General features: G+C 39.6%; 1 protein-coding gene across 1 annotated transcript in view; it reads left to right on the forward strand.

Annotated features, from left to right (window-relative positions):
• znhit6 (zinc finger HIT-type containing 6) overlaps window positions 1–7,750 on the forward strand; it is a 40,376-nt gene extending 32,626 nt beyond the window's left edge. Inside the window, exons 9-10 of the mRNA XM_063501199.1 lie at window positions 4,780–4,904; window positions 6,892–7,750. Coding sequence (XP_063357269.1) covers window positions 4,780–4,904; window positions 6,892–7,211 — 445 coding nt within the window. The 3' untranslated portion in view covers window positions 7,212–7,750. The remainder of the gene's footprint in view (window positions 1–4,779; window positions 4,905–6,891) is intronic.
• The last annotated feature ends 4,627 nt before the right edge of the window (window positions 7,751–12,377 follow it).

Genomic DNA, 12,377 nt, shown 5'->3' on the forward strand with positions numbered 1-12,377 from the left:
TCATTTCTGTCAAAAGGTTTTATACGTGACTTTTAACAGCGTTTGGCCTGATACACATTTAGTAGTCAGTTTTTAGTAATGAGTAACTGAGCAGCATGAACAAATCAATTTATTTGACATTCTCTCCTCAGTATTTGCTAGAACAGTGTTTTAAGTGTCTGTTAATTCAGAGTGCAATTTTCAGTTTTGAATCTAAAAGAATTCTAAATGAATAGAAGAGGGGAAAATTATATATTTTTTAGGGTAATTATCTTATTAACTATGTACAGTTTTGCATTTCAGTCTTGTGTCAACAGATTCTACTTTAATGAGAAGAGAGGCCCCTATCTGCGCTTGTGTCTTGTTTAAGAGGTTCCAAATCAGGTCGGATTATTTCAACTACAAATAAGCCTCTACTTTCTGAATAATGCAGACTTGGAGGAGAACCCCTAATTTTACACAGTGTTATTAATGTTATGAAGTCATGGATAGAAGTAGTCATGGCTTCTTAGTGGTCATTTGCCACGTCTAACACAAAAGGTATGACTGCGTGTTTTTTGTTGTCTACTGGAATATCAACCACCTCCAATAAAGGAGTTCTTGTGCTAAAATAAGTTGGCGCTTGTATAGCCCACATCCTCTTACTGGAAAGGTGACCATGTGCATCAAGAGAACCATTCACACATTTCTGATGTTTGTTTATGGGGTTGTTTTATTTTCATGTTTATTTTTTTTTAGTCATTTCTCCCGTGTGATCCTGGGGATGCCCTCTCCTCTTTTCCCTTACCACTGCCTTTCCTCTCAGTCTGCCAGGGGTGCATCCTTGATGTCTAAAATGGAGATGCTCTTTTTACAAAGCGAACCGTGTTTTTCTGCTTTCTGGGTTTTTAGGGATTTTTTTTTTTTTTTTTTACCAGTGTTGTGCTGTTGCCTTAAGACAGTGATGTTCCTGTCCTGTTGAAGCTGTTCTTTTTCTCACATATTTGTGGCTAGTGCTTTCCTTAGTCCCCTGGAGCTTTTCTGTCTGCTCTCCCTCGGCTTGCCCTAATGCTACGTTCAAGTATGTTTCTGCACAGCAGATGCTTACCTCAGGTCTCCTGCTGGTTTTAGGACACTGTTGCTGAACAGCAAGGCATTTATAAGGTATTCATTAGGTAATAATGACATTTTTCATCTTTCAAGTGACTTCAGCTTTTACACAAACACACAGTGTGAAATAGTGTTTGTTAAAAAGCACTGTTTGACTGTCTTGAGTTGTCACTTTTGGTAAAATTTGCTGTATTTTTTGTTTGGGAGAACATGGGCAGACACATGGTGCTTGAAGGTCTGCACTGAAACCGTTTTGTGTTACTTTTTAAACTGAACCTCTGTAGTGCAAACTTTTCCAAACCTGGCTTAAAGAGTAGTTACACCCTGAAATTAAGGAATAAAGGTGCAATTAAGTGTATAAAGTGTGGCCTCATGAATACCCAGTGTAGGACAGGGATGGTTGCCTAGGAGATTGGCTGACCTGTACTGAATGTGGACATCAAGGTAGAGCTATTAGCCAGAGTTAACAGCCATAACACTTTATGCAGTTCTGACAAAGAATTACTCTGAAAATACAAACTAATTATGAATGTGGATGTGTAGGCAAAATATGAATTATGTTTGTCTTTTTTATGCCAAAGCAACATTATAAAAAAGCCTAACATTAAAACAGCTTTTTAAAATTGTGTTTTGGTGTTATAGCCCAAAAAGAAAGAGCCCGATTTGCACATCTTAGTTTACAGATGGAGGTCACTAACATTTTTTTTCACTTCTTTCTCTTTTTTTACCCCACTAGTTTTGCATTTGGCTAAAGTCAATGGCACTATTGTTAGCATGAGGCAAGACCCTACAGAGATTGTACAGGCAGTCCAAATCCTCCAGGATGGCACATTAACATGTGCCTTTGCCAGAAGATTTGCTGTGTCTCCCAGCACAGGACTCGTCTCCACTCTTTTGTCCTTGAAATCCTTGGACCCTATGCTGGTGCAGTGGGTCCTGGGTTCTTCCTGGTGCACGATACTTCCCTATCTCATGTCGTGAGAATATGCAGGTAGTAGTGTTGTGCAGACTGCTACTGAAATATTGATTCTTCCAGTGCCAGAAATGTGTGTTCTAGAATCAAATGTCATATTGAAATATCGGTATTTTAGTGATTTCAGGTAAATTTGTAGTTTCTGATGATTAACAGGAACACAATGGAAAGTAACTATATTATTGAAATTGTCTGACTGATTGGTAGGAACTACTTCTTCCGCCTGTCATAGTGATATACAAAATATGGCTGTATAAATGCATCACTGGGCGCACTCACTCAGTTGAGGATCATAGGCAGAGTCACAAACAGCCAAGATGCGGTGTGTGACAAATGTGGCAAGGCCACAAACCTTGTTAAACGCAAACAATTAAACAATTAAATTGTGACACAAAATATGATGATGAGGTGAACCGAAGTAGGACGAGAAGGACAGGTGCTGCACGCTGAGTCCTTTGGTGCGGGAGAAAATGTGGAGCTGTTGGCAACGTGTAGTGCTTCTGAATTTGGAAAGTGACTGACTTCTAGGCTTATTTTTGTGTCTATGTTTAAATGATGTCAATTCACTGCTTCCTTAAAATTACAGAATCCCATTTGTTTAAATTGTAGAGCACTTAAAGTGGAATATGGAGACTAGGTATCTTAAAAATATACAACGTACTTGCTGTATTTTTTTTACTGAGTCCTATTTTTGAGTTATTTATTTTTTAGCAGTGTATTTCCGGGAAATCATTGGAAAAAAAAAAATCATTCATCTCTAAGGTAAGAGATTTACCATCAGAGGTAGAGTTGATGGAGTTCGGCTTGTGCTGATCTGTTGTGTGATTTCAACATAGTTTGGTTTCCATGTCTGATCTGATGACGCATTCTGTATTTTATTAAGAGTATTGATACCATTTCCATAGGTTATTTTTAGGTCAAATCAGCAATGTGGTGGAACAGCTGCAACTTTTACTTGCATTCACATTTTCTTTTCCGAGTGCCTACTTTTTAGCAGTTAACACTAATATATAAGGACATTGTCATTGTGTGAGGAAAAATAACTGAGGTCAAAAAATTTTGGAGGAATCCTGGAAACCTTCTGCAGCCAGCCGCAGCCTGTGAGTCAACATCAGTTCAAACAATAAGAATTTCTTAACAATTAACAGCAGTGTTATTCTGTAGAGCGCTTGTGCAACTGGACTTGTGTAATTGTGTGTTTGCAATAGATTTATATCTTAATCTAATAGTTATCAACATCACAGTACACAGATCGTTCCCATTTAAAACCTCCAGTTTCATATTGCGATGGCCGTCCATCCCCAAAACATCTCAATCTTGCACGTGGTCTTGCAATGCCTCGAGCTCTTTGTCATGTTCCTAAAGACTTTCTCCAGTTTATTTTGTTGTGTTGTTCTGCCGGGTAAGGCAACAACTTTTGGGTGTTCGGTGTGTTTCCCAGAGTTCAAATCCACATGAATACCAGGCCCGAAGGTTTCCAGCTAGAGATTTGCGGTGTGACGGCGTGGTCAGTGTTGCTTGACTCATCTGTTGTTGGTTTTAATGTTGTGGCTGATTGGTGTATGTATTCAGTGGTCATATTTGCAGTTTCTCTATGTCCTTCCCATTTTACACGGCTGTCTCTTTGCTGATGGGACTCGGCAGCAGAAGGAAAACAATGGGAACCTCCCTGAAGAGAACATCAGTGTGTCCTCTGTTCATTCACAAGAACATTATATAGAGACCAGATGTGTGCACGCTCTTGGCTGAGCCACCCGGTCTTGTTTTCAGGAATATCCAGGATTTAACACCGCAGGGAGCCACTCTCTCTGTTTGCCAGCTACCCCTCTTAAATGGTTGTTTACCAACATGTATGTTTTAATTTAGCCCCCCCAAAAAATGTAAAAAAAACCCCATCCGTTAAGAGTAATCTCTTTATCAGTAAGACATAAAAATAAATGACATGGAAACAGTAGTTATTTGGTGTGCACAGTATGCTACTTTCTTGCACATTGTGGCTTTTCACACTGGATTCTCCTTTTGCTCTGATAGGTCACTTTGTTTTACTCCAGGAAAAATGTGCTGTGGCTGTTAATATGTAAAATAATGTGTAATAATAATAATAATAATAATAATAATAATCTCCATTAATGACCTGTAAATGTCACATTATAGCAGAGTGTTTTGATTGGCGCGGGTAGTGGGTGGATACCTGGGTGGATCTAATTTTCATGTGATTTTTCCAAAACAAACAATGGCTTAAGTCAGTTACGGTTCGACAGTACACATGTGATGTCTTGTGTTTTGGTGACAGCAACCTAAGCTGGCTCTGTGTTGCTAGCTCATGTCTCCAAGAATCCAGTCAACTATTCAGATCGGTGATTTATGACCATCTCTAATGCGCCACAGGTCTACTTTAAGACAAAGCTAGGCTGATGTCATCAAGTGCAAACGGTTAAAGGAGCGGTAAGAAAGCTGTGCTTGAGAGATGTCGTCGACTCTCAACTAAAGTCAGTTTCCATCCCACGAGACAGGCACTGAGCAGGATCTCGTTTTTCTGCCAAGCCATGACTCAAATCTCTATCAATCCTTTAATGATCGTCAGCAGTCACTGTGCCACGGGCGACAAGAGAAATAAAGAGCTGCAGTTGCCAGTTTAGGAGCTCCAACAGTTGTGATCTGACTTTATTTTTGCATGACATCTCTTTGTTGTAAACACTCGTTTGGTCTCTTTTGTGCTTTCATTTAATTTAAAATAGGTATCATGAGTTGGACATTGAGAAGAGCCTGAGGGATAACCTGAGCTACAAAACACTGATTGAATATCCTGTGCTGCATGTTGTACTCAAAGATTACTGGAAGGACTATCCACTGAAAGGACCAGGTAAAAAAACAAACACACCCACCCTAATCTCAGATGAGATGAGAAAAAGGGCTAACTTTCTGTTTTGTTTTGGTTTCCCCCTGCATGCATGCTCTTCTGCTGATTTCCAAACAGCTTTCAGTAACTAAACAACAGGATGAATATATAATGAGTTCAAATACTATGTAGCCCCCAAACGCCAACCTCTCTCCACTCCCCCGATTCCAGCAGCATTGTATCATGTCCTGGTTTCTCCAGCTGAGGCTTTAAGACTTTGTTCCCTTATTTTTCACTATGGCAACATGCTACCCAAAAGGAAATGAGCGTGCTCTGTTCAACATCACTTACACCACCTTAACCTCAACTGCAATTGTGGCCAGAAAGAGGATCAAACATGGCTTATTGCTGAAGATTGACCTCATAAGCTGTGAAGTGAGAATAGACGAGAAAACAGGAGATGAGTCCGTGCTTTTTCTCACCCCTGCGTCACTTTCCACTACTGCTGGGTTTTCAGTGTCGAGAACAATCGGTCGCGTCAAAACAGGACAGCGTGTCACGAAAAGCACGCTCATCCGTTTGGTTCCTGTGAGATGTGTACAGTTCGGTCCAGCTGTGGTTATCGCAGTACTTTCGGTATGATCACAAAAGACCACACAAAAACAGTATCACAGTTACTGTCAGAGCCAGACTAGCCGAATGGCGAATGAGATAATTTTTAGTCTGAGTGTGTGCGTGTGTGTGTTTTTAGTGATAAGGCCTCGGTACCACGCTGTTTTCCTATAAGGTTAGCTGTAGAAACACACTGATGATTACACATGCCATGGACTGTGAAGCTAGACGGGAAATGATAACAAGCAATTGGACAGCGTGGCAGCGACTGTATCTGCTGAAGTAATGTTGGTTGTCTGGCAGGCTCCAAGCATGCACCGTGCAGCCAGACAGTTTAAACTGAATTCAGCCACTTAAGGGTGTATTTTTATTTATGGTCTCACTGATATCACTTTTACCCTGCTCCTGTTTCGCTGATTTATTTATTTTTCTTATTAACCTTTAACACCTGACCTTTAATGGCATTTGACGGCCTCCCCTGTTCCCATAAAGGTGTGGTTTGGTGACCATTAAAATAGTTCCCAGGTTTTTCCGAGGGTAGCTGTATAGGCAGAGACCATCCTCATTAACTTCTGTTGCACACTCAGTTATTTTGTTCTATAAACAGACCTGAAATATGACAGAAACCATTGGTAAAGAGTTAAAGTCTTAGAAAGTACTGTCTGCAGCCCCAACGTAGCCAAAAGGTTAAAGTCAGTTATCTTTGAGTTTCTGTCACGCTGAGCTCACTGGTCACTTCACTGGAAATGTTGCAGTACCACTCTTGGGTGTCAGATCTAGTTACTGTTGCATATCGCTTTCAACATAACACAAGTGTGAACTTCAGGCACTGACATTGATGGTTGCACAAGACTGAGATTCCCATTGCCTTTGCATGTTTCTTGTGCGTCTTTGTGCCTTGCTTAATTCACTAAAAAACATGGTTGTTGTTTCTGAGAATGCCTGAACACCATTTTATGTGTGTGAGTTTTGCAACTCAACTTGGGACAGATAAGCTATTAGACTCAAAGTTTATATGCTACAGTTATTTTATTTATTTATTTGTTTGTTTGTTTGTTTGTTTTTAATAAAGCACCATCAGGAGCTCCTGAACTGCATCACAGCTAAAAACTTTAAGGATAATTTTAGTACACATGTAAATTTGTACTGTTAGTTTTACACTAGCTTATAGATTTTTTTGCATTTGCGTAACTAATAGTTTGGCATGATGGGAACCAACATGGAGCCAAATGGCATCATCATCATCCCCAACCTGTCCTGTATTAAGACCCCAGCTGTGTTCCCAATGCTTCTCTTTTTCTCTCATGACTCTCATGTACATGTTTAAACTTGTTAGAGTTTTACTATAGGAAATAGCTGTGTGCAGTCACCTTATAAAAATGGGATTATATTGTTTCAGCTGAACCTGCATCAGCTTGTGCTCCTTTTGCAACAAAGAATGACAAGGTGGGCCAAGAGAAGGAAACCGCGACCCCATTTTCGCCATCGCCACAAAGATCTCCCACAACAGGAGAAACCAGCATCAGCAGAACTGCCCAAGAGATGGAACCCCCGCCACAGAAAAAGGCAAAGAGAGGAGATGAGGATGAGGAGCAAGAGGAGGGAGAGATCACAGACAGTAGTGATGAAGACAATAAAACTATCCCATGTGGTAAGAGCTGCGACGATGCCAAAGATCCCGCTAATGACGCGAAAGTGACTAAAGATGAAGTTCAGTAGAAGTCAGTGGTGGACAGTGTTGTTATTAATGAACACAGTGACAGCAGCAGGGATCAGTGAATAAATGAGGGGATTACTGAAGAAAGTGCGGAGGTCAGCATGACTAAGGAGGGGGCTCTTAAAGAGCTGACGGCTATTCTCATATCCCTGCCTGTGGAGATGAAAATGAGTCAGCTAATGCTGCTGACAGCTGGGGGATTGGAATGACAGTATCCAGATACTGAGGCTGTGACGCTGCACACGTCACAGGAAGTCATCAGTCTTCTGTCAGTTTACTTTAGTCCTTTTTCAGTATTTGTATATAGGTCATTTTCAGTAGCGAGAATAATTGTTAACGAAATGTATTATTATTTGCACTTAGAATCATTTCAGTTTTTATTTTTATACTGACTGATTTCATAAGTGAATCACTGATGATATTTAGGATTTTGATATTACTTTAATTTCAAAGCAATATAAATATATATATATGTTAGTAAAATAAATGTGCTAATAACATCACGTTCTGTTAAAAATGTTTTGTTATGAAATGAATTTATTTTAAAAACCATCATCTGTACTAGGATTGGTGTGTTTTTAAATTCAGTTTTTATATTTGTCTGGACTTCTGTTTTGTCAAATAAAATCAGTGTTTGGAAATGTTGGTTTTCATGATACTTATTTCCCCTTTATGTGTAATTCTCATGCTGCAAAGATAAAAATATCTTTTTATTAACAGAAAATCTTATAAACAAAACTCTCAGGCCATCACAGTGTTTGCTGATGTAGCTGTTTGACAGCTGTTTGAGGGTTTGTGATTTAAAAAAAATAATTTTTTTAATTTGCATAATGTTAAATCTTCAAATTCTAGGGGCACTTAACACTCAAAAATACAAAAGCTCAATGCAATTTATTTAGTTTCTAAATGTGGAAAAATGTAAATTTGCTTCCATATGGTGGACAACAGGAAAAGCCCAGAAATGACTTGTATTGAATATGTATTAGTAATGTATTAAGTTTTTAGGCTTTTATGGGCTTTTTCACTAATTTTCAGTCTAGTCCTTGTATCTTATTATCTTCAGAGAGCCACTTAATGCTGACTTTGTCCAAAATCTCAAGGGATTCTCCAGTGTTGTCTACACACAACTGATAACATCACAAAGAACCAATTTTATATGCTCTCGTTCAGCACTTTGTTACCTGCAGCCTTTCAACGAATCCCAGAAATTCAGGAAACTGGAGAAGTGGGGGACGAAAAAAACTAGATTAGCAGTATGTGAAAGTCCTTAAGAAACGAAAAGAAAAAAAAAATCCAGCAAAGCAGGTCCATCTGAAAAGAGTCTGTTTGGCAGTAGCTTCATTTTTCAGCAAGACTAACACACTGCAAGTGCAGAAAAAGTTTTCCTTCGCATCACAAATACAATAAAATGCCATCAGTCATGGACAGGCCTCCCCACTGCCTGGACCAAACATCAGTGAAGCAGTGTGGAATCGTCTTGATAGGAAATGGAACAAAAGCCAATCAACATCCAAAGAGGAGCTTTGAATATCGTTCAAGAAGCCTGGACAACTATTCCTGAAGACTGCTCAAAGAAATGACAAGCTGATAAAGAGTTTAGGCTGTCTTGAAGAATAAACGTGGTCATGCAAACTATTGACTTTTACAATCATTAGAATTGTACAAACTCTGTTGTTGCCTTATGTACTGTATTTCCATGCATGTTTGCACATGTTTCAATAATTTGGTGCACCCACCTTCCATTTTCCTAGCAAAACGTAAAGAAATAGGGGGTGACTCAACTTTTCTTTAAGGTGAGTATCAAGCCTGGTGTCTAGCAACACTTGGTCACGTTTCGGATACAGTCAAAACATGACTCATAAAAGGACCGCAACTACTGAACAAAAGAAACGGTGCTTGTAGAGATCATGTGATATAATCGTAAACTCCAAAGCTAATTAATAGCTAAACTAACAATAACCAAAAAATGCAGAAAAGAACTCATGCCTGTTTCACTCTCGTTGAGCAGTGTCTCCCTCTGTTCATTTAAGTGAAAACTTCTGGAAACCAGAAAATTGTTCCTCAGTCACCTTTGAAGTTCAGCAGCTCTCCTTTCTGTCAAGCTTCACTAAGATCATTAGTCTCGTTTTTCCATCAACTAATAAAAATTCATGTTGACATGCTTGTTTTTCCTGACACCTCTGGGTGTCTCCCTGTGTAAAAGTACTTACGTATATGGTGCCTCCATGTTCTGTATTCTTACCTAATGTTAGTTTATTGCCACACAACAGTGTGCCAGTAATAACTAACCGTGCAGCCCATTGGTGGGGCCCATGTTTATGGATGTATTTTTATGACCCCTTGCTAACCTTTTTTTGGATGTTAACCCTGATGGACGGCTACCCTTTGATGTCTGCCTTGTGATGACGCATTTTCCACCCTTCTGCAGTTAAGGGCGGTGATCTCACAAGTGATTGTGCTTCCTCGCTTCAAATGAGTAGTGCAACTTTAGCATCCCTGTTCAAATTTGGGCATACGTTTTGAACCACACGCTCATATCCAGATAAGTCTATATACACTTTGCCATGTAAACATTATCAGCCTGAAGCATTGTGCAATGTTTTGGCTTACAGCTTTTAATTTTACAGCTGCAGATCTGAAAATGCTTTCTAAAAAACATGTTTTTAACAGCTCTCTTGGCTCTGTCTAAAGGTTTTTTAAAAAAAATCTGCCTACATGTATCAGAAACAGTCGGATTGTCTTTTTTTCTCACCAGTTGCCTGAGTTTAATAGACAAGATATGATTCGTTAATTGTGTTTTATGCTAACTAGCGCACAAAGCCTACACAAAGTGATGTGTGGAGGGTCCGCGCTGCGAGGATTATGACAGTGGTGACTTTTCCCAGGAGAAGCTGGGACCCTGTTTATTAGAAGGTTTCAAAATTTCTGTACTTTTAGGTGACAGAAGGAGACATGTGGCCTGGTCAAAACACAAAGAGCTGCACTCTAAAAGATCTTTAAATGTAGTAAACATACCTTGTGTGCCACAGACTGCTCCCAAACACGAGGGGGCAAATAATACCTCTAAAACACTTAAGTTGGCTTTATTAAACGTTAGATCTTTAGCTGGGAAAACATTTTTAATTAATGATTTAATCACTGAGCACAGCCTTGATTTTATGTTTTTAACTGAAACTTGGTTGGACCAAAGTAACAGTGGAGCTGTTCTCATCGAGTCGACCCCTCCTAACTACAGTTTTATCAGTGAGGCCAGGGTGAGCAGGAGAGGAGGAGGGGTTGCCGTCTTATTTAATGAATCATTTCAATGTAAGCAGCTATCTACTGGAAGTTTTCAGTCTTTTGAATATGTGGCGTTACAGCTGAAGGCTCCATCCAAAGTTGTGTTTCTTAATGTTTACAGGCCTCCCAAATACTGCACAGACTTTTTTAATGACCTCAGTGAACTGCTGTCTGTGATCTGTGTTGATTTCGACTGTGTAATTATTGTTGGGGATTTTAACATCCATGTGGACAACCCTCAGGACAAAGGGACTGAAGACCTGAGTAACACTCTGGGCAACTTTGGGCTGACTCAGCATGTAACAGAGGCCACACATAATAGAGGACACACTCTTGACCTACTGATCTCCAAGGGCCTGAGCATTTCAAAGGTTACTGTGTCTGATGTGGGCCTGTCTGATCATTACTGTGTTTTCTTTGAAAGTAAAATCTCAGCCCACACAAATATATCAACAGCAGTGATCACAAAACGGTGTATAACTGAACACAGTAGTGAGATCTTTAACCAGGTCTTCCCATTAACACCTGACCTGTCCAGAGGTTCAGTCAATGAGCTCGTCACTAGCTTCAATGCTAAAATGTTAAATGTAATGGACACTATTGCTCCCATCAAGGTGAAGGTTATCTCTGGAAGGAAGAAGTCTCCATGGAGAAACTCCACACTGGTGAAAAATGAAAAAAGAGAGTGTAGGAAAGCTGAGCGCAGATGGAGAAAAACAAACCTCCAGGTTCATTATGACATCTATAAAGAGAAACTTCACAATTATAATTTACAACTGAGGAGTGCAAGGAGGTCCTACTTCTCTGACATCATCACCAAAAACAGTCATAACGCTCGGGTCCTATTTTCTACAGTTGACAGGCTAACAAACCCTCCTGTGTCAGTGGCAGCTGAACTTCATTCGACCATGGCCTGCAATGACTTTGCCAAATTCTTCACAGAAAAAATCCAAAAGATTAGACAAGCAATTGGTACATCAACAGCAGATCCAGGACATGTACTGTGTCCACCAAAAAACTGTTTAAACACCATCAAACAGTTTCACCCTATTAACAACAAAGACCTGGAGGACATCTTAGGTCAACTGAACTCCTCCTCTTGCTGTTTAGATGTCCTGCCAACAAGTTTTTTCAAAAAGGTCTCAAAGACTTTGGAGTCAGACCTGTTACAGATCATAAACTTTTCTTTAACGTCAGGTGTGTTTCCAGAATCACTAAAAACTGCTGTAATTAAACCTATACTGAAAAAGGACAATCTTGACAAGACACAAATGAATAACTACAGGCCGATCTCAAACCTCCCATTTTTAAGTAAGATCATTGAAAAAGCAGTTTCTCAACAGCTCAATTACTTCTTAACACAGAATAACTGCTATGATGCCTTCCAGTCAGGTTTTAGACAGAACCACAGCACTGAAACCGCTCTGACCAAAGTGTTTAATGACATATGTCTGAATACAGACAGTGGAAAAATGTCAGTCTTAGTTTTACTGGATCTCAGTGCAGCATTTGATACAGTTGACCACAACATATTACTCAAACGACTGGAGAACTGGGCAGGTCTTTCAGGAACTGTACTAAACTGGTTCAAAACATACTTAGAAAACAGGAAATACTTTGTATCAATAGGTAACTTCACATCTGAGCAGACAAGTATCACATGTGGAGTTCCCCAAGGTTCCATCTTGGGACCCCTTCTGTTTAACATCTACATGCTCCCACTGGCACAGATTATAAAGAACAACAAAATAAACTATCATAGCTACGCAGATGACACACAAATATATATCACAATGTCACCAGGAGACCGAGGCCCTGTACAGGCTCTTGGTAAATGCATTGAGGAAATTAATGACTGGTTGTGCCACAATTTTCTGCAGCTAAACAAA

This window comes from Pelmatolapia mariae, linkage group LG17, assembly GCF_036321145.2.
Source record: "Pelmatolapia mariae isolate MD_Pm_ZW linkage group LG17, Pm_UMD_F_2, whole genome shotgun sequence".
Taxonomy (NCBI): domain Eukaryota; kingdom Metazoa; phylum Chordata; class Actinopteri; order Cichliformes; family Cichlidae; genus Pelmatolapia; species Pelmatolapia mariae.